Source organism: Cariama cristata, unplaced genomic scaffold, assembly GCF_000690535.1.
Source record: "Cariama cristata isolate BGI_N322 unplaced genomic scaffold, ASM69053v1 scaffold13000, whole genome shotgun sequence".
NCBI lineage: Eukaryota > Metazoa > Chordata > Aves > Cariamiformes > Cariamidae > Cariama > Cariama cristata.
This window is the reverse complement of record NW_009596453.1, coordinates 359-21,661: the sequence shown is the minus strand read 5'-3', so window position 1 is coordinate 21,661 and position 21,303 is coordinate 359. Positions and strand designations below refer to the sequence as shown.

The 21,303-nt window shown below is 39.4% G+C and overlaps 1 protein-coding gene across 1 annotated transcript in view; it reads right to left on the bottom strand.

The window, feature by feature from the left end:
• The window catches only part of NRD1 (nardilysin (N-arginine dibasic convertase)), a gene marked incomplete at its 5' end in the record, with an annotated part of 29,494 nt that overhangs the window by 7,838 nt on the left and 353 nt on the right, over nt 1-21,303 (bottom strand). Inside the window, 19 exons of the mRNA XM_009706188.1 lie at nt 242-392; nt 1,678-1,729; nt 2,486-2,605; nt 3,215-3,301; nt 3,837-3,960; nt 4,233-4,337; nt 6,849-6,903; nt 7,505-7,563; nt 7,642-7,762; nt 8,187-8,264; nt 8,663-8,732; nt 8,912-8,985; nt 9,980-10,037; nt 11,554-11,676; nt 12,578-12,673; nt 14,548-14,621; nt 15,499-15,652; nt 16,293-16,374; nt 16,566-16,893. Coding sequence (XP_009704490.1) covers nt 242-392; nt 1,678-1,729; nt 2,486-2,605; nt 3,215-3,301; nt 3,837-3,960; nt 4,233-4,337; nt 6,849-6,903; nt 7,505-7,563; nt 7,642-7,762; nt 8,187-8,264; nt 8,663-8,732; nt 8,912-8,985; nt 9,980-10,037; nt 11,554-11,676; nt 12,578-12,673; nt 14,548-14,621; nt 15,499-15,652; nt 16,293-16,374; nt 16,566-16,893 — 2,011 coding nt within the window. The remainder of the gene's footprint in view (nt 1-241; nt 393-1,677; nt 1,730-2,485; nt 2,606-3,214; nt 3,302-3,836; nt 3,961-4,232; nt 4,338-6,848; nt 6,904-7,504; nt 7,564-7,641; nt 7,763-8,186; nt 8,265-8,662; nt 8,733-8,911; nt 8,986-9,979; nt 10,038-11,553; nt 11,677-12,577; nt 12,674-14,547; nt 14,622-15,498; nt 15,653-16,292; nt 16,375-16,565; nt 16,894-21,303) is intronic.

Genomic DNA, 21,303 nt, shown 5'->3' with positions numbered 1-21,303 from the left:
AAGGTCAGTAATTTGAGCTTGTGTAAGTGAATAAAACTACATCTTTTTACATCTAAGAACATGAAAAAGCATTTGCTGCATTACCCTATATCTGAACAGAAACACAAATTTTCCCATTTAAAATACCCCATCTAAACATTCAAAGCTCCAGCCAGCTAGGCTCCAGCTGCTAGGAGAAAAAGCACTGAATACACTGAAAAGCAGCACGCACAGAAGTACTTGGAAGATCAGCAGTACTTACAGGTAGTTTATGATTGAATCCTTTCACTCGAATGACTAAGCCATGCTCTCCAGCTACTAGCTTGTATTCCAACTGAGCAACGTCTGCTTCATAAGCTGGTTCACCAAGATTGTGGGAAAGGATGTTTACAAATGTATCAAACAAAACTATGCTGGAAAAGGAGAAAAGGGCAGAGGGTTAAAAAGAAAGAAAGAAAAAAAGGAAGGAATAGAAGAAAGATAAAAATCAAGCCAAATCAGTTTGATGGTACACACAACAAGTTCTCCAGCAGAAATGACCAACTGAGTAAAATGAGATTCAAAAAGAAATTTTCAACAAACATGGAAATACAGAATGCAAGTTTCCCTCTGTCTAGAAAGCACATGACACTGCTTAACAAACATTTTAACATTCAACTATCTTTTGCAATGAATAAGATTCCAGCTTCACATGACTTAAGATTTCTTCAAGGCAGCAATGCACGCTGTAGCATGCCAACGTTCAAAACATCGAATAATTCCAGAAAATGGGACTGTTGCACTTTGTGTAAAGGAAGGGGGATGGATGGACTCAGTTATGCTGAAGACTTGAGTAATGAGATGATTATTTATCTATTAAGATAAAAAAATAATAATAAGCTAGAGCAAACCAGGCTACACAATATGGAAACTGCAGTCTGTGCTTCCGGATTTTTGTTAATTGCCTGGATTCCAATTCAAAGATCAAACTAACCAAGCCCCAGTGAAAACAGATTTATAAAGGTTTTCCCAAAACATTAGTTGTGCAGGTCTCAGCAGGCTTACGAGAAAAGCACTAGGAAATTTGTTACAAATGGCAATGCTAGCCTAAGACTAGCAGAAGTGCAGCTCGTGCAGAGCTGTAATCTTAAGGTCTGTCCAACAAACAGTTGGTTTCTAAATGCTGCCGACAGTCTCTTCACCTGCTCCTACAGGCTCCCAAGTTTCTGGTTCAGGACACGACTGTGGACTGCTCTTTTCAGGACTGACTCCTTCTCTAAGCACTTCCTTCTGGGATGTGCACTGCTGCTGTTACATTATCTTTTGCAAAACTTGCACTGGGGAATAACACGCCATGAAACTCCTATGCATCTGTTTGCTACAGTAACGACCTGCTGCAGAACCACCCTCCCTACACTACAGGTAAAACCACAAGGAAGGTGTAAGAACACGTACCACCCTCCCTACACTACAGGTAAAACCATAAGGAAAGTGTAAGAACATGAGAAAAGCAAGCCTTATTCTATTCCAGTTTAAATTTAATCTCTCTTCACGGTTTTTCACTAGGTATAGACATTTAGTACAGGTAAAACCACAAGGAAGGTGTAAGAACACGTGAAAAGCAAGCCTTATTCTATTCCAGTTTAAAATTAATCTCTCTTCACTAGGTATGGACATTTAGTTACTCTGCAAGATAAGCATAAATAATATAATCCTCACTTCTCTGCAGACTGCTGTATCAATGGAGAGATCAGATGGAATCGAACATAACCTGGTGGGGAAAAAGAAACTTAAATGAGCAATTGTGTAAAAAGTGACTGCTTTCTCAAGTCAAATATATTTCCATTAGGTTGTTCTTTGGTCACAATTTGAGTCTAATGAAAATAGTCATTCAGCTATGAGACTATGTTTTTGCTTATACTAAGTCATCATCAAACGCCTTCTCTTTTTCACTCCAAAATCTTCCCTTAAAAATACCAAATATTAGAAAGCACAAAGCTGTGCTTTGCAGAATACTAACTCATGTGGCGTGACCAATATAAACAAAAAAAGAAAACTCCACAAAACATCTGTTTAACAGGCACTAAAAATTGTGACATTCTGCTTGAAAGCAGCAATATATTTTCCACATTTGTCTCAGAGCCAGCCTGTATTTTTCTCTTTCTGTAGAAGAGACTATAGTAGACTATAGTCTCTTCTAATTCAAGTGTTCCTTCGTTCTCAAGCCCTTGTCTCAGTATCATACTCTGTCTGCCCAATTCTGTCCACAGTCAGATGTTCAAAGGTCAGTATATTTCAGTGATTCCACTTTTTAATCTGAGGTATCAGCAAGGTTTCTTTGTTGCAAGGTGGTTTACCTGCTTCTCTTTCATTGTAGCTAATAAACATTTCCAAAGGACCATGGAAATGCTGATAGTAAACACCGAGTTTAAATGGGGAACACTATCACGGGTTATTTGCCTTTAAATAAATTCCAGCTGGTAAAAACAGGGACTTCCTATTCTTCAGAAAGCCCTGAGGTGTTTACCTTTCGGGATTTTGAATTTATCATCCTTCCTGTACCAGAGACAGCCTTGTTGTGTGCTTAGTGTTTTGACTGGATATTCTGTCTCAGGGCAGTCAGCAACTTTCAAAGCAAAGTCAGTGGCTAACAAAAAGAAAAAATAAACCAAAACGAGAAATTAGTGGGTTTCACAGACACAGCCAGGCTACATGGATGAAAGTCTTCAAAATTATCAACAAAATACATTTTTCCCCTCCTCATTTGCTAAATTATGTGTGATAATGCTTTCCTGGACCCAAAGAACATTTATTTTTCAGTTCCACACCGGAATAGTGGCTCAGAAGCAGTGCAGAAATGGTGATGCTGCATTCCATCCAGGATACAAGTTACGGGTTTATTTTCATTTGGTTTTGGCAACAAAGCCAGATGGTATTTAGATGCTTTCAAAACCAGCAGGATTAAGCAAATAAAATTGCTCTTCTAGGGTGTCTGGACCTCTGTGTTAACTCACTGATTGTGTGAGGCCTGCTCTGTTTTGGCTATATGATCTGTAAGTTTACACCTTAGAAAAACTCAGTTCTCAAGCTTATAAATAAAAGAGTATTGCAGAAAGTTCAGGTGAACAGAGCTCTCATTTTTTTAATTTGCAAAACCAGGTTGATGTTCAGATGGAAATTAAGATTGTTTCTAAACCACAGCAAATTCTCAAATAAATTACTGGGGGAAGATTTCACTCACGTTCAGGTGCCTTACCTATGTATTTGTTTTCTTCTGGAAGGTGTAAATCCTGATTTAACTCAAAGTCACTGGCCCATAAATCACTCCAGTACTTGTCAATATCTATTAAAAAACATGCAAGGCATTTAGTTCAACGGGAAGGTAATGCTACCCTATTTCCTAGGCCAGTCATCTCATCTCTTAGCTGTCTCCGTGAAGGTTTGCAGTACGATAGGAATTTCTTAATGTCACCTGATTCATCATGATTCTTTCTAAATCCCTTCCTATGAGCTCCCCTGGAGCAAGACTGAAGCAATCCTATTAATAAAGTAAATCAAGCCTGCCCGCACTAGTAACGCAGCTACCAACACGCCTTGTCCTTCATTGTTCGTGTTCTTCTCCCTGTTCAGGACTTGAATGGCAGCCAAGCGGAGGGCTGGGATCCCTGCCTCCTAAAACAACTGTAAACTAGGGAGTGGGAATCAACTGATACCAAACAAAGAACAATGATTGAGCAGGGCAGAGTATTTGACTAATGATGAGGTCAGTAAAGCACTGAGGATTCATTTCCCTACTTCCATATGGTTGTATTTTGTGTCGCCACCCTTATCTCTAATGCACAAATCAGAGATTCTCTAAGTTTCTGCTGCTGTTTTACCTTCCACGCTGTATTGTGTTCCAAACCATCTCTCTTTTAGATGACACTGGCCTTCATTGGCAGCAGACAGCAAAACGAGGTTGGCTCTCTGAGGACTGAGCTGGTTAAGGGCATCAGCAATGATCTACAAGTTCAAGACAATATTTCAGTTCAAATGCAACTCTGGCTCTGCCTGACCCAGCAAAGACTTCTTAGTCTGAACATATGAAGAACAAGACATAACAAGCTTACAAAAAAGGAGATTTGCTTTCTGAGTATAAAAAGAGTGATTCAATTAATACAAAACTTGTGTCTGTATTATGCCTAATTATATGCCTATATATGCACCTACATTATAAAGTATGCCTGTATTTTCCTTACATCAAAACACGTAATCAGAGCCCAAAGAATATTTACCTCAGGCTTGTATTCAAACAAGAGCTGGTCTCCTGTCAGAAAATCCTCCTTCTGAAACAACTGCATGTTCTCACAAAGGCTTTCCACATAGTCAACTGGATCTGTCTGTAAGCAAATAGATTAAAGCTATTTTTCACATAATCAGAAAACTAAAATATCAATGATCTGTTCTGAGAAGAGCTTGACTGGTCAGGTATGCTGAGCATGAGTTACATGCTCTGCTTGTTACAGCATTTAGTTTCGGTTATTAAACTAAATATATTTCATAACCATATCTAATGCTCAGGACTCCTCTGAGAATCCCGAAATATCAGACATCATCTTTATAGAAGAAATGGCCTTGAGCATGTGTTTACAGTTATTAAACCTACTAGGTTAAAGACCCAGTAGAATGCACTCCTTGCCTCCAGGGAACATAAGCAGAGTCGCACAATTCAAGATTTAAAGTGATCTGGAGGCTGGAAAGAGCAAGCTGAGGAAGAGCTGCTGCTGCATGAGTATCTCTGATTCTGCTCCTTCCCTAAGTTCTCTGCCATGATGTGCAGCGTGAGGAGGAAGAAATTCTCCTACTTGGACATGAGGAAAGTATAGATTGCCTTTTAACTGTGTAAGACTGCCTAGTGGAAAGCTTCTTGCTGAGTGCTGCTTGGTTTATTTGAACCAGCCAGCATCATACTGTACAGATCCTGGGTCCAGATACAGACCACAGTTTGCTTGAAGAAGAGGCAAGTTTGACACATCTGTGTCTTATAAATATAGTGGAAAACATGGCCAAGAATTTCTTATGATACTGTACATCTGAGGAAACTTTAACCTTCTCTTAGGGCACATAACTGCCCCAAAACCATGCCTCTGTGACCATTATTCTTTAGGATGGCCACGTACCAGCTCTTTCCATCAACCAGAAGAGTGGGGTACCATGATTAAGTTATTCATCTGTCCCTAAGATCCACCACGCTGTCACAAAAGCCCATATGTATCTCTGTTCCTTGCTGAGTTAAATCCCTGCACCGTCAGTAATCTCTTAATGATCACTGAAAAATCAGCTGGCCAAAAAGGCAGGAATATTGACAGTGGGTATTTCCCCAGTGTAAACTTGGGTGTTACCTTTCCCCACCTAGCTTGATACTGGGAAGTACATAGCCTATTAGAGCAGCAGCAGTTTTGGAGAACATAAAATTCTAGCTGAGAGTACTAGAAAGGACCAAGAAGACTGGTAAGAACACTTCAGGATGAAATAGCTTCATTTTGATGAAAAAGTCAAACTTCAAATTGGACAGCCTCTGCTGGCAATTATTAAAAACAGGCTCATAAAACCCTATGCAGAGCAACAAATATTCATTTTTTTTCTGCTATGTCCAATATACTAAATACCCAAGCTTCATAGATTTTTAGTTCTTCTCTACTGTTCTGGGAAAAGCTTTTGTTAGGAGAAGACAGTCTGTTATAATTTTGTAGTAGTTGAACTTTGCGAACAAATGCATAAAAGCTGTATTCCACTAAAAAAAACCCAACCACACAACATTTAAAAATGCACTTGACAATCAATGTAAACTTGTTCCTACCAAAGAAACCTACCGCTCTTATCTATCACTTGAGGTTGCTGGCAGCAGTCCTTGCTGTCTGTATCACTTGCAAATACCAATTCTGTTATTCAAAGGCCACTCAAGACACTCAATATCCTCCATATGCTATTTTGAAGGCAGAGCTACAGATGCAAAGATTTGCTAAAAAATGACATTTCTCACATCCTGATGCTCACAGCAGACTGGCAGGTCTTAACTATCTGAAAATACTTGGAGCATCTGGAAAGACAAAAATCTCCACTTTCAGTATTTCCTTCCCCCCCACCCCCTTCCTGCATCTGTGTACCTTAAAGAAACCAAAAAATTTCAGTGATGCTTTCAAGCCATCTATGTAGTATATGGATCTGTTTTCCCAAAAGGAAGTTTTAGTGCTGTTCAAAAAAACCAGTAAGTTACCTAATAAGAAATAGAACATGGCTAAAAGTAGTGAGAGTAAGAAAGTCAATGAAGTGAGGCTTCTCAAATTATCTAAATGGTGTTCCCTTCTTTTTTCTTTACCTTTAATACAAACAAGTAAGATTTTTTGCTAAGTACTATCTGAGTAAGCCAAGGAAGACTTGACACAAACCTACATTTAAGTGTGCAGACAAGGGGGTCATTAGCATCCTAGCCTGTGTGAGGCCAGGTCACCAGCAAGCCACACGTTTCACACAACACTGCTTTTCTCTTCCTAGAAATCAGCAGTGCTAAAACAGCTTAAAAAACCGTGAAATTAAGCAAAACTACTGAAAAGCTCCAATTTGCAGAGCACTATTAATGGGCACAGAACTTCACACACAAGAGCCTAATGATTAAAACTGAGAAAGAGCCCACCTACCACGTAAAGAACGAAAAAAGTAACATTTAATTCTGTTAAGGAAAAAGTCACAATTATTTCTCTGCCTAGAATATAAATTCTCTCAGCAAAATACAGCCTCCTTAAGTGCATAATATGTTTCTAGTTGAACAGAACTTTGAAAATGTGTTTCAAAATTAGAAAGAAATCTTTTCTATGGTTTACCTATATCAACACAAAACAGTGGATGAATACCTGTTCCTGGTAGTGAAATTCATTGGCTTCAATCTTCTGTATTTCTTCCCATATTCTGTAAAGGAGGGAGAAGAGAATAAAAGTGGATTTCCTCCAGAATTCCACATTTATTGAGAATCTGAAAAAAAGCAGTCTTCTAGGAAAGGCATCAAGGGTGAGTTCAGTGATTCATTCAAGTACAAGACATAGAAGCCACTATTACGTGCACCTCCCTTCCATCCAAAAGGGCATTTCTCTTTTGGCAGAAAGTTCTGCTATTTTCCAAAGACGACGACTTAACTAGAAATAATCAAAATCTGACACCGAATTAACATAAAGACTAACACCAGAACACTGCAGCCCTGACTTCCACAGATTTGGCTCAACAAATTTATTTAGATAAACACAAAACTGCACCTTACATCCACACTAGTTCAGCTTATTAAAATCAGAAATCAGATCACAACAAATCAAACTAAAAGCACCAAGACACAAGCATAAGCATTTAGCAAATTAATTTTTAAACCTTTTTAACTGATGTTTCCCACACAGACAAGCTTTACTACTGACTCACCGTTTATGCTCTAGTAACACCACAAAAAGTGCAAACACTACAAATAAAAGGCTAATGGAGAAGGACAATTTCACGAATAGCTGATGTAGTGGCAAACACTTGCCTTTTATCTGGTCCTCTTTTCTGCAGCATCTTCACATACTGAAATACAACATGGGCCACCTGCAGACAGAAAGGAAAAGATTAATTTCTCCAAACATTAGGAAAACATTAGGAAAATCAAGTTGCAGTAAGCCATACCTCATAGAAGTGCTTGTAACCTTCATCAGTCAGTGTCACAGAAATGCTGAAGATGGAGTAAGTGGAGTTCTGTTCAAATCCTGTCTCACCATTTCCTCCATATAATGCAAGAGCCCAAAATCTGTGGAAGATTTAAAGGTACTTATTAATTACTCATTTCAGCTTCATTTGAGCTTAGTACAATTAGCATATTATAGCTTTACTTCAATGGTTTTCAATCCATTTACAGTTTACACAAAGCTTTTCCAACATCAGAACCTCAGGATACAGCATATTAGAAAAATAGTGAAAAAGCTAAGTTACCTTTTGGATATGTCATAAAGATCAGGCACAGATACTGCTGATCCATGGATCACAGACCAGAAACCATTTATTTCTTACTTGGGTCTATCATCAATTTAAAGAATATCACTACAAAATGCAGACACAAAAAGGTAGACTTGGCCTGCTTTTATATATATAGAAAAAATATATACACAAAAGAGAGTTTGCCTTTATTTTAATGATAGCAAGGCATTTAATAACTACGCTTAAAAAATACATACTTTTTCCTAAGGAAAGAAAGAACACTGCCTTTGCCTTCATGTCCCACCAACCAGGAAATATAATGAAGAGGCTTCACCCTAAAAGAAAATTTGAAGGACATTAAGTGCCAGGAGGTAATATGTTTCACAGAAAGAACTCAAATCACTAGACAAATGACTAAAGTATACACTGTCTGTTTCTTCATGGCAAGCTTTGCATTTTCAGGCATTATTAGGATAAGAAGCTAAAAACGTGGGAGTTCAGAACATAATGACTGATCTGAGTCAGTAAGGAATGACGTTAAAATCAGCTGCGTACCAATTCCACTCAATTTATAAAAGGAACCATAACTGCAACAGTTTAATTCATTTAAAAATATTCCCCTAGCTGAACCAAAGTAATGTGTAACACAAATCAATGAGATTCTTTGGTGTGTTATGAAAGTCAATTATTCACAACATAAATGTGGTAGAAGTAAAATGCAGCACCACTGTACCTGTAATACTGTTCTTGTGGTGGAAGCGCCCAAGTGATACTCAGTGAATGAACTTTCCTGACTGGAACAACTGAACACAAATAAATTCATTTAATATAAATATACATGATAAGAAGTTTTACATAATGCAGAAAGAATGGTTAAAAGTTATTCAGAACCACACAGAATTATTCTACAAAGTATCTGGATCACACAGAGGAAATATGAAACTATGTATTCAAAACACTTCAGCAAATCTGTTTTACTTACCTCTGTAAAGCTTGTGAAATTCTGGTGTGTCAAAAGGCTGAGTCAGATGGCCAAAGCTGGGTTTGGGTAAACCACTTAAAAGCAAAATTAAAGTGTGATGTTACTGGCAAGGATTCAAGGCTACATTGAGATAATCACAAGACGTAAGCATCTGTAGCTCTGACGTGACAGAGGCGGTAAACCAGACAACCAGAAAATGGCCCTTAGCAAAGAGTGCAGCCCAGGATCCACCCAGTCCAAAGTGGAAGGCAACACTTGCACTCTGCCCACGCAACAGAGTAATTACCGAAGATTTAGATGCTACATCAACTCCTCCCTCTCCTTCTGTCCAAGGGGGTAACAATAAAAAGTTTTCTTTCGTAACAGGGGAAAGGAAAGCCAAGCATAGTAAACAACTTTTCGAGTTGGCCCTGGATTCACAGAATCCCAGTTGTGGGGAAAGAGGAACGAGAAGGATGGGGGTCGGGAGAGACAAATGCGTCTCCATATGGCACTAGACTTTCACAAGCGCATTTCCACGTACCACAGAAATAAACACCTTGCAAAAGCAGAAAATGAAAGGGGAAATAAAATGCTTTTCATGTTAGTAAAGTTTTTGCAGAACCCCCTTTTTAGACAGCACATTGGAGTGAATTATTAAAAAAAAGATCAAGTTCTAACCAGTTGCCACCCTAAGGATGACACTTAAATTCAAGACATGGTCTTAATTTATTTTGCTGCTAATTATTTTTGACATAAAGCAAAGATAAGAAATGTAAAACGATGATCTAGGTTTGAATGATTTATCACAAAATCAAGGTATCAGCACACATTAAGCAAACACTGCTGCAAGTTAGCACCACACAGCTTGCAGGCTAAGTAATTGTTAAGCATAAACAAAATCTTCCTGAAACAATAAATGCCTGCTTTAATTTCCAAAGTTGCCCCTTTTTTTCTGGATAAGGATGTTAATTAACAAACATTAATTTCCTTAGTTTCTCCAGTAAGGTTTATTTTTTTAAAAACCATCATTTTAAGAACAGATAATTTTATAATTTGTCATGCCTTTATGCATCAAAAGAATCTTACTTATTTGGGATCTCAGAGAAGATTTCTGTCACCCACTTTTCCAATGTATCCAGTGTTTCTAATAAGGAGAGAAAAAAAGAAAGCCAGAAATGCAATTTCCTGAAGATCTAAGACAAATTCTTTATCTTATCTCACCAGTTCAGTTATTTTAGAGAAGTTGCAAGTCAGTGTATTTTAAAATTGCAAAGTTCTAAATTATAAGCTTCAAAGCTGTTGATTTGAGCCAATTCTTAATATTCACTGAACTATATCTTTGGTCATAGTTCTGGTTTTGTATATAGTGCTGAAATCTCAGGCCGATACAACTGGGTTTAAAGTTCAGTAGTATCTGGTGCGACTATGAAAAGGAATTACTGACTTAGGGATCCACAAAATCACCAGTACTTGCTAGACTCATTCCATCACTCTATGTCCAGAATATACACACCAGTTTTCACATCCAAATGCAGTCCTGCAGAGCTAAGAATTCCTTCTCCCCATCCTCTTCTCTAAAGGAAATGTGTTAAGAACCAGAAGTTTAAGGGTTGTTTTTTTTTAAATGACTGATTGAAAATTGCTTGTTTAAACAATAATTCTGAATTCCCAAAGTGATGCTGTATATGCTACACAACAACAAAAAAGGTGGGACCAGGTGGGAGCAGGATTCATTGTTTCTTTTGTTTTAACAGAGAGAGAAACACAAAGCTGACTCAGCTGGCTATCAGTTACCACAATTTTCTTCCCAGTCACCAGGAGAAACACTACAATCCATCACTATGTAAATGATTATTCAAGAGGCATTCAATGCCCTAAGTAGTTTACAGTCTAGACAGAAAATAAAAGCATAGGAGAAGAAAAGAATTACCACCTCTATTATTACCATCTCCATTTTACAGATGGGAACTGCAAGCAGTTTTAGCATTCCACAAAACCCCTAAGCACAAACTGAACCTGAATACACAACTATTTATTTTCAGCACAGGTCTCTACTACATGCTTAACTTCTAAGAAATTTCTTTCTTTTATTCTCAGCAGAAACGACTCCACAGGTCTGAAGTTCTTTGCTGAAATGAAACTCAATTTCATTTGCATAGAATTTTTCAGTCTACAGGGAAAAAACTTAGAATCTCTATTGTTCCAAGAGAAATGTGTTTCATTTTAAGACTTCTTTTGAAAGAGCCCCAAACAGAAGATGACAACTGGGAGACCCAGTCTCAGTCTCCCCATCATTTTCTGTGGAGGTTCGCTGATGATGGCAGAGAAACCAGCAGCATTAAGTCATTTAAGTGGTCTGACTCTGCATTCCTACAAGATTCTTTTTTAAACATATCTTTGAGATTTTAATCTTCTGTGTTCATCTGGAACCTACTCAACAGTTTCAGTTAAAAGTGTCTCAAGAAGTGTCAGGATGACAATAACACAGCACAATTGCTCAAGTCCTGTTTCATTTGGAAACCAGGATAAAATCTACATATAAATACCTCCTGCAGGACTGGACAATCCACTAAAACGGCTTGGGCTACAGCTGAACTGGGGGCAAAAGCACTACACCAGCAGCAGCAATGAGTCTGTTTTTAAGGAACAAGTGACGTTACCTTTGGATTGGACAACTAAAGTCATATAGTGAGCAGAGTAATGCCGCTGCCAGAAGTCCCTCAGTCTGGTGTAGGTATCAATATTATTCATTTTAGGCTCATGTTTGAGTGTATCCGCATTACCTGTAAACATTAAAAGGTGGTTAGTTATCTAGACACTGGTTATGTCAAGACCGAGAATTTATTTTCCTCCCCTGGCACTGAGCCTAGTCATGGTAAGCACATTAAAAATATCTAATAGAAATTTGGAGTTAAAGGAATGTTAACCAAAAGTTAGTATCTTCCAATTTCTATCCCAGGACAGAGTCCTACTGCATTATCAGATCACCCATACCGTGTACTGCCCAGTTTGCTGTGTGCTGCCAGCTATTCCCTCACCAATGGAATTTGCAGAACAGGGGAAGGAAAAAGAGGGGAAAATATGATGTTTAGTATATGTCACTCAGAACTTTATAAAAGTTATCTACATTCCAAAGCTAGCTAACTCTATTACCCATCACACTGCCATTTACACGCTCACCAGCACCACAAAGGCAAGGGAACTAGGACTCTGTATTGTCCAGGAGAGGAAGGACAAATTTCCCTTCTTCTCCACTCACATGGTTGTGAAGGTCTACTTCTGCAAGTTCAACAGTGAATGACTTACTTTGAAAAGCCTCCTTAGACACAAATCCAGAAATACTTTTTTTTTTCCCCAGGAAATTTTAATAGCAAAAAACAAGCTTAAGCAAGACAAAGATGACTCAGAAAGCACCACCTTTACATTAACCAAAAGCTACACGATTATACGCCGAGGGCAATCTAGCTTTAACATCAGCAAAAAGCAGTACCTGAATGAAAAGTATCTTAAGAAGCAGAGAGCTGCTTTTATTCCCACACATTTTACTGTAAAATGACTAATTGCTCTAAGACTTCTGAGCAAGGCTAGTGTTTTCTGTGATAAGGTAGCTCATATTAGTGCATCTTTTAAGTGGTTAAAAGTTTAAGTATTATCACTACTTTGTAACACAAATTCAGAACTTACCCCAAAAAAATTTCTTCATAGGATGTCCAGGCCTGGCAAGACTCCCAAATAGCATCTCCTTTCTGTTTGCATCAGAGGGTCTGGCTAGCTGATACTCTGTTAATTTAAAGAATTTGCAGTGGCATGCATCAAAATTTGAGGTCATGTTCCCACAAAACAAAAAAAAGCAAAAACCACAACCAAACTGAAAAGGAGACACAGCACACAGATGCAGCCTGGAATTTGTTTTAATGTATGGTGAGGTAGTGAAATAGGGTAAGAAACAGGACTAAGTCAAGAGACGAGGAGAAATGTAGCTCATTGCTGAGAAGTAAAGAAAGGCATAAGGAGGGGAAGCACGTAAAGCCTCAACCTGTCCCATCTGAACGCTCTCAATCTGTTAAATTTAATGGGAACACAAGGGCATCAATATTCTACAGGGTCAGGCCCTGCAGAAAGGGCCAGAGAACAATTCCAAAGCTGCTTCTCCCATATATCACACAGAACAACTTCTAGCCTAATAATGAAATAAGAAATTGAAAGCTGAGCAAGACAGTTTCCCAAAATGCAGTTTTACAATCAGTTTACACTAATCTAAATATGGGATTCTGCCAAAATCAAGAATTCACCCTCTTGAACTGCATTTTCCTGTTCCTGTTTTTGCTGGTAATAAGAAACATGCACAGCAGAGCTGTAAACTAATTCTTTTGGCTGGGTTATTTTGCAGCCAGTTCACCAAGCTGACATAATTTACTGGGCAGTGCATTACTACAGCGTCAATACAAGGGAAGGAGCAGATCTGCATGATGAAGGCAGTGCAAGTGAAAGCTGAAATTGGCTTAAGCTGTTGAAGAACCGCACCTTAACTCAAAGACAGGGCCTTGTTTATATTGACACTTATCTAAATTCAAAGATCAAATTGCCCCATTTTTCCTTGCCAGAAGACAGATGAAGAAGAAAACTTGGAATAAATATTTGAACCAGTTGGTATATCTACCAATAACTTTTTTTCTAAAACACTGAAGTTTTATAGGCAGTCTGGAGATACTCATTACATATCAGAAAAATCAAGTGAACACTCCACTCACTTCTACATCTGGTTCAATTTCTTTCTGTGACACGCTTTGTAGTTATTAAGGCATCAGAATAAGGAGACAAGTACAATCACCTCAACTTCACGTATTAACTCCACGTAGGACTGAACACTCGGGCTACGCTGGAGGTATAGGCATGTTGTTCACTGAAGAGCATCCATATGCTCATGTAATTGCCCGACCAGTTACTGCCAAACCACTTAAAATTCACAGAATCACAGAATGGTCGAGGTTGGAAGGGACCTCTGGAGATCACCCAGTCCAACCCCCCTGCCAAAGCAGGGTCACCTACAGCAGTTGGACAGGATCATGTCTAGGTGGGTTTTGAGTATCTCCAGAGAAGGAGACTCCACAGCCTCTCTGGGCAGCCTGTGCCAGTGCTCTGCCACCCTCAAAGTAAGAAGTTCTTCCTCATGTTCAGATGGAAATTCCTGAGTTTCAGTTTGCGCCTGTTGCGCCTTACCCTGTCGGTGGGCACCACTGAAAAGAGTCTGGCCCCATCCTCTTGACAGCCACCCTTAAGGTATTTATAAGCATTGATGAGATCCCCTCTCAGTCTTCTCTTCTCCAGGCTGAACAGACCCAGCTCTCTCAGCCTTTCCTTATAAGGGAGAAGCTTATGAAATTTTTTTATTAGAAATCAATAATTTCTAATTCAAGAAATGAGATGGCAAACTCTAGCAGTGATGGCACTACATTCAGTCTTTCTCCTCTAACAGCCATTGATATCCATGAAACTTAAATTGAAGAGTTTAATCTCTCTGTCAAGTTAGGTGAACTTGACCGATGTGCTCAGAAGGGTAGTTCAAAATGGAAAGCAATAAACAGTGTTACAAAATAGGTTTTGTTCCTTTAAGCAGACGGGCTAAACACACAGGAAAAGATACTCTTACTTACCGCTATCTACAGCCTCGACTTCTCGGTCTATTGCATCCCTGATCATTAGTGGGTGAATAAAGAATTGTGCCCACCTATGAAACAGAAAAAAATCATATACTTTTCTTCAGTGTCTATTAAGCTGGGGCAAAAAACCAGAAATTAAACCCAACAGCTACTATTTTAGTTTACAAAGTTGCTTGTCTTACTACAAACTATGTAATTCTTGTAATGCAAACACTTGTTCTTGGCATCATCACAGGAATGTATTTTGATCAAAGTAAGTTCATAGTGGAACTTACTCTCCTCCTGAGATATTTTACGGCACCAAGAATACTCAGCTGCCGTGTCCCCATGAATGAGTAATTTCCTCTCACTGAAGAAAACCATGCAAACAGGTGGAGCTCTGCAGTCCCAACATTTCCCACATCACAAAAGTGCAAGTTAAATACTTTCTGGCAAAAGATACATGCTTCGCTGAATAACCTGGATTGGGTTAAATGTATCCCTTTGAGGCACACCTTGTACCATGACTTTCAAGGCTGCCCTCCTACCCACCATGATGGAATAGACTTGGAAACAAAAAAAAAATATATTAGAGAAAACACTAACTCTATCAGGACAGATATTTCAAAGGATGAGTCACTGGGATTCTGGGAGCATTTCCCTTCTGAACAGTTGTCACATTGCATAAGATTTCTCCTGTCATCAAAGCTACGTGCATTAAGACTTACACATGGATCCTATGTAATCACACAGTGGCTACATTCGCACCATCTCAAAAAATGAGCAACATACCCAAAGGGAAATAATATTCCTTATATTCAATACCCACTGCGGTAGTGCGGGTACCTATGGAAGTTCAGCAAGAGCCTTAATCATCCCAAAATGAAGAACTGAACAGCTACACCCAAGCTCCTCAGGCACACACAAACATTCCTTAACACCTAATCACTATTTATACAAAGTTACCTATCAAGCGCTTCTTTGAAGTACTTCCTCTGCACATCAAACTGAAAGACTGTCCGCTCGCAGTCAGTCGAAGCATTGTCACTGCCCCCATGTTTCTTCAGAAACGCATCAAACCCGTTCTCATCTGGGTACTTCAAACTGCCCATAAAAACCACTGGAACAAACATCAGCAAAATCACCAAGATGACACTAATTTGTTATTCCTAATTGCAGCTATAGCAACCCCTATGTGTAACCTACAACTGACCCACAGCTCACATGCAGAGGCTAGCTACTAAATAGCAACAGACTCTCTAATTTGCCCACTAGTGTGATCCGCCTTTAGTAGAAGGCCCAAACAGACTGGAAATAACAGTGCCTTTCTAGGCATGTTTCGCCTCAATCGGTCAAGTAGTCAAGCCGTATTTTGAGATACACCTGGTCAGAAACTTCTTCTGGTTTCTGTGCCTGTATTACTAATTCATCATCCTTTACTAGCAAGATAAAGGTCTGTAGCTCCAGCCTGGTTTATAAAGACATAGATAATGTGCTTCCCCCCACATCTAATGGGTAACAAAGGATGTTAATATACATTAATGCATAGCCTGCCAAAGGGCATGAGACATCTTCTCCCATATTAAGAGTTCCTTACTATGTCAGTATTTTTACGAAATCACAAATTTATTTAACTAATGAAAATAAATACTGGGATAGCTGAAATAGCAGACGATACTAAAATACTACAGAAATTCAGAGCTACGTAGCACTCATTTTGCACTGAAGCTGGAGAAGATGAAATAGGAGCAGATACATACTGTGTTCCAGGAAGTGTGCTAATCCAGGCAGATCTTCGGGATCAGAGAAGCTGCCAACAGCAACGCAGAGGGCTGCTGCAGACTACAGAAAATACAACACACTCAGTAAAAGCTGCTTCAAGAAACACTTCAGGAAAACGACCAAAGTATAAGACAAATCAATCAGGACAGGCATGATAAAAAGAAGGTCTAGTCTGAATGCCCAATCACAAGGTTTCAGACCACAAGAAAGCTCACTATATATTTTTTCACCCCACAGCTTTACGTACATACCTGCTTTTCTGTACAGCCTCTCTTTCTTGTCTCTTCCTTTTCAGCTAGCTCTTCTAATTCACTGTCATCAGGATCATTGAAATCCTCATTATCTCCATCATTGTCCTCACCCTCATCCCCCTCATCGCAGTCCTCATCATCAAAACCTTCTCTACCATCTTCGATCTCAGCTCCAGAGTCATCATCTTCATCGCTTTCGTCTTCAGATTCACTATCATCGTTGTCTTCCTCCTCCTCCTCCTCCGAAGATAAAGCAGCTGGGGCACCATCCAAGTAATTCAAATCCGAAATCAAGAGTGCACATAAGCCATTTTGCAGTTTGATATACCTGAAAGAATAATTATTTGCAATGAATATGCTCATTTCCCAAATGTGAATTTTCAGAGTCGCAAAAATTTCTGTATTTCCTATAATAGTGGCGCCCTTCAACTGAGATTTCCTAATGAAAATCTAAGGGTAGCTAAAAAAGTGAGCTGTTTTATAATGGGAAAGTAAAAACACTTTTCTGCTATTTAACAGCTGTAAGAATAAGAAAGAAGTAATTCAAGGTAGTAGTAGAAGCCCTTCTCCCCATAAGGTCAGGGACACTGATTTGGGCTTTTGTTTCTCTCTGTGAAACACTTAAGCTACTAGCAATCAGAGAAAACTTCATGTACTCAGAACAGGCACACCTAAGCTTCAATAGCCTGCCGTGCTTGTCAGGCTTTTGGAAACATAGGTGACAGAATTAAGATCTTAGTCTTTGCCTCTAAATAGGCCCCAGAAGCTCCATTGTATTTGATTTGATCAACACTTTCTATTAAATGGGGTCCACAGACATAGCAGGCACGTGTTATAAAGGAGAAATCTCTTCTGCAGGCTTAATAAAATAAGTCACAGTGGGTTGGCTGGGTTACTATCAAGCAGCGATATACACAGAGTTCTCTGTGTGTGTCTGTATACATATACAGAATTCTGTATATAGTGTGTGCATATATATATGTATATATATAAAAACTCCCACAAGCCCTCTGTCCAGCACTACTCTATGACTTTTCAGACTGAGGACTGCAAGCACCAATGCTCTGTACTACCAGATCTCTCAACAGTATTCGTTTCCATTCAGACCCGGAATAGATGGTCACAATTTGCCAAATTAGCCAGAGCACCCCTCCCAGGAGCTTGCACTGGCTAGCACGCCAGCTGCAGAAAGGAAGGATTGCTGGATCCAGAAAATATTTGATGCAACGTAAGAACTAATGTGATACAGACAGGTGGTATCTGATCCAGCAAAAAAAATGCTGGTGTAAAACAAACATCCCATGGTCACATCCCATGCTCCCAGAAAAAAATCTGACTTACAGAACACAGAACAGTTTGGGTTGGAAGGGACGTTTAAAGTTATCTAGTCTAACCCCCAAGTTTATTCCAGATCAGAACTTTGCAATGTGGCCACTGTTCTAATCGGGTAGCAGAAATTTTGAAGTAAGTTTCCAGCTCAAGCTACATGGTAAGTACCCAAAAGAAAAATGAAAGGCACGTTGTGTGTTTTCCAACTCCATGATTCCCAAAGTTTCTCGTAAGAAATTTCTCACATTTCATTCATGGTTATCATTATGCGATTTCAATGTTTCCCAGCAATAAAAGTATGTGTTACGATCAATATTCCAATTGCAAACATGAAGTCGGTATAAGTTTTGCTTTTTCCTAGAGCTGCAGGCCACCTGCCTCGGCTCTGCAAACCACAAACCAGCTTGGAAACAAACTACTCTGAGTAATTCTCTCTCAACTGAATGTCATGGGGACGTATTTGGAGGAAAGGGATAAAGGGGGTATTGTGACAAGAGTCAAGCAGTTCTGAGACAAAGAAAAAAGCCACAGTTCTTACACTACCAAGTCCCAAGTCTATGAAAAAAGCTAAAGAACAAATGTTTAATAGTTGTGTTAAATTTATGAATTATGACCACTTATCCAACGGGAACTGATAGCACCTGCTCTGGGCCAGGGTTTCATAATCACTAACACACCAGTTTTGCTTGCTGCAGGACTGCCGAACAGTACAAATTTGTTCCAATCAAAAGCACAAGTGCACTTTTGCTCGTTCAAGCTACAGCACATAGCGATGCTATGACTAACTGCAGGAGGTACAGATAGTACTAGATCCATGCTAAAGTCTGGGTACAAAGTTAATCATCCATACATTCTGAAAGCCTGTTTGCTAACTGCTTACATCATATACATATGTCGCATCATGCAGCTGTGGCACTTGTGAATGCACAGCACAGGTCCTAAAAACAGATATACTGTACACTCAGGCGCTTCAGCCTCTGGGGAGCTCCGAGCATGAGCCCCAGCGCACGACAAGTCAACGTTGCTACAGCATCTCTTCCAGCACAACCATCTTCTTTACCTCTCTCTTCTTCAGGTTTTCATGGTCCATAAAGAATACTGGTTTGCCAGCGATCAATAAATAGTAACGGAAACCAGAGAACAGAATAGTGCTGTTCTTCCAGAAGAACGATTTGCCATAAAGCTGTTTAGCTAGGTGTATCCAGTAGTCCTTGTTAATCCTTTCCACATACCTCCATTAAACTGATGAAGGAAGTGAGACTAACTTTACATTACTTATCTTCAGGTTTGTGGGTGCTACGTACTAGGACAGAAAGCATCCAGTAGCAAGGCAACAATTGAAGTAAGCCACTCTTGAAGGCTATCAGATTTCACCTCAGGAGAATCTAGAACAGTTTAGGTTATACTGAACAGAGGCACCAACTGACATAGGTGTTCTTTACTTTTTCCATGTTTCAGTCTAATGGAAAAGGACAAGTGTAATCAATACATAAGTATCAATTAGTATGCAAAATACAGTACTAAAAACGCAATCACATAATATAGGAACAGAAGCAAGCATAGTCCAATTGCTTTTTTGAAGGACTATACAGGCATTGATACAAATAAGGCTTAAGTATAAAATAAAACTCAAATGCTTAAAAACACTGTTTAAACATCCTAGGTAAGTTTAAACAGGATTGGTCTCACACAAAGTTTTTTGTTGTACCAATGATAATTGTTTAGCAGTTAAGTAAATATTGAAAGAGATATCAATGGATGGTAAACACTTAGAGAAACATTTTAATTTCCCAAATTACCCAAAACAAGCAATACAAGCCCATGAAATTCCATATGAATTTAAATAAAACATACATTTTGGTAAAGATAACTACCCCCTCATAGCTCTACTGAACAAACCCAGCTTTCATTATGACGATAATTTTTGTCCCAACAAACTCACTTTTGAAAACACATTCTGCAATCTGTCAGAACACTTCTGGTTTTACAATCACTTTATTTGAGAAGATACCACTGATGTCACCAGACAGAGACATTAAGGCCACTGTGACTGGTCTGCAGCATACATCAGCATTGATGCGTGAATGGAAGAGAAAGCATATACACATCATCAAATCACCTGCCATTACATTTCCTTAGGAGGTTTGGTATATAGTTAGCGGACATGAGTATGCTTTACTTTCAGTCACGCTGAAGTTCTCCTTCCTAAGGGCAATGTTTGCATCTTTCTGCGCGAGCCTCACTTCCCGCAAAGGGAAATCAGTCTGAAAAGATGTGATTCCGCTTCCAACTGAAAGAATCTGTTAAGCACGGAGAGCAGGATTTCTGGAAGATGTTGGTATTAGTTTATTTTGTGCTTATAAACAAACACACTCTCCAATTCTCTACAAGCAGAGGAGGTTCCTGAGCCTCTAAATAGATAGCCAGTGACATTTCTCAAAGAATTTCCCAAGCTTCATCACTGTGCTCCTTCAGGTAGTAAAGGCAGAAGTTTCCTAAGCTGACAGTCTCCGTAACCATGAACTCTGCAGGAAGGCGAGCCTCCTGCAAAGGAGCATGAGTAAGAATGCCAGCAGGAGAGGCAGGCAGAGATCCAGAGGAAGCAGCAAGGAAGTAGGGCAAGAAGGGAGGGAGCAAGTTTCTCCCTAAACCAACAGGCACAGTCCTCTTCACGCAGCCAGCAGGGAATTTCACTGCAAATCCAAAATTCAGTTCCAGGCTTAGGCAGATTCTCCACTGGCTGCACAGATTAGACATCACGAAGACTAAAGATTAAAAAAAAAAAGCATCTCCAACAAGGGCTGAATAATCTTTTGCCTAACAGAAAGAAGTTTTAAGTTATGACAGTGTCCCTTCAAGAACGACTGCTTTACAGCATCCAAAGAACTCCATCTCCGCTGGCCATTCTCAGCCGAGTCCCTCACTGCGAGAAGGGCACAGGCGCTGTGGGCTGCGCTCTAGGAAGGTGATCTTTTTCTGCACTTTCAGGGGTATTACTCAGAAATATACAAATGAAGACAGAGGCAAGATATCAGCATGAAAGTTATTTTTGTCTCAACTCACTGGCATATTTGTGTTAAAACCTGGAGCTCATCTAAAACTGGAAGAGTAAGAGACTTTTTTAAAGTTGGTATCTGTTCCGTAATACTTCAACCACGTTTCACACTTTAGCTTAACGCTTTCGGAACAGAGCTGCCTGGACAAGGGGCTGCAAACTAATCTCACTGTGCCTCAAAAACACAGCAGCACAGCAGAGCCTTTGAACAAGCACTGTTTTGGGGTTTTCCATGCAAGCCCCAAGCCTATTCCTGTATACAAACCAGACAACCCATCTTGAGAAGAAATACACTCTTGAACCCCCAGCCTCCATTTTTCACAGACAAGCCCCTAATTCCTCCGGTCACCGAGC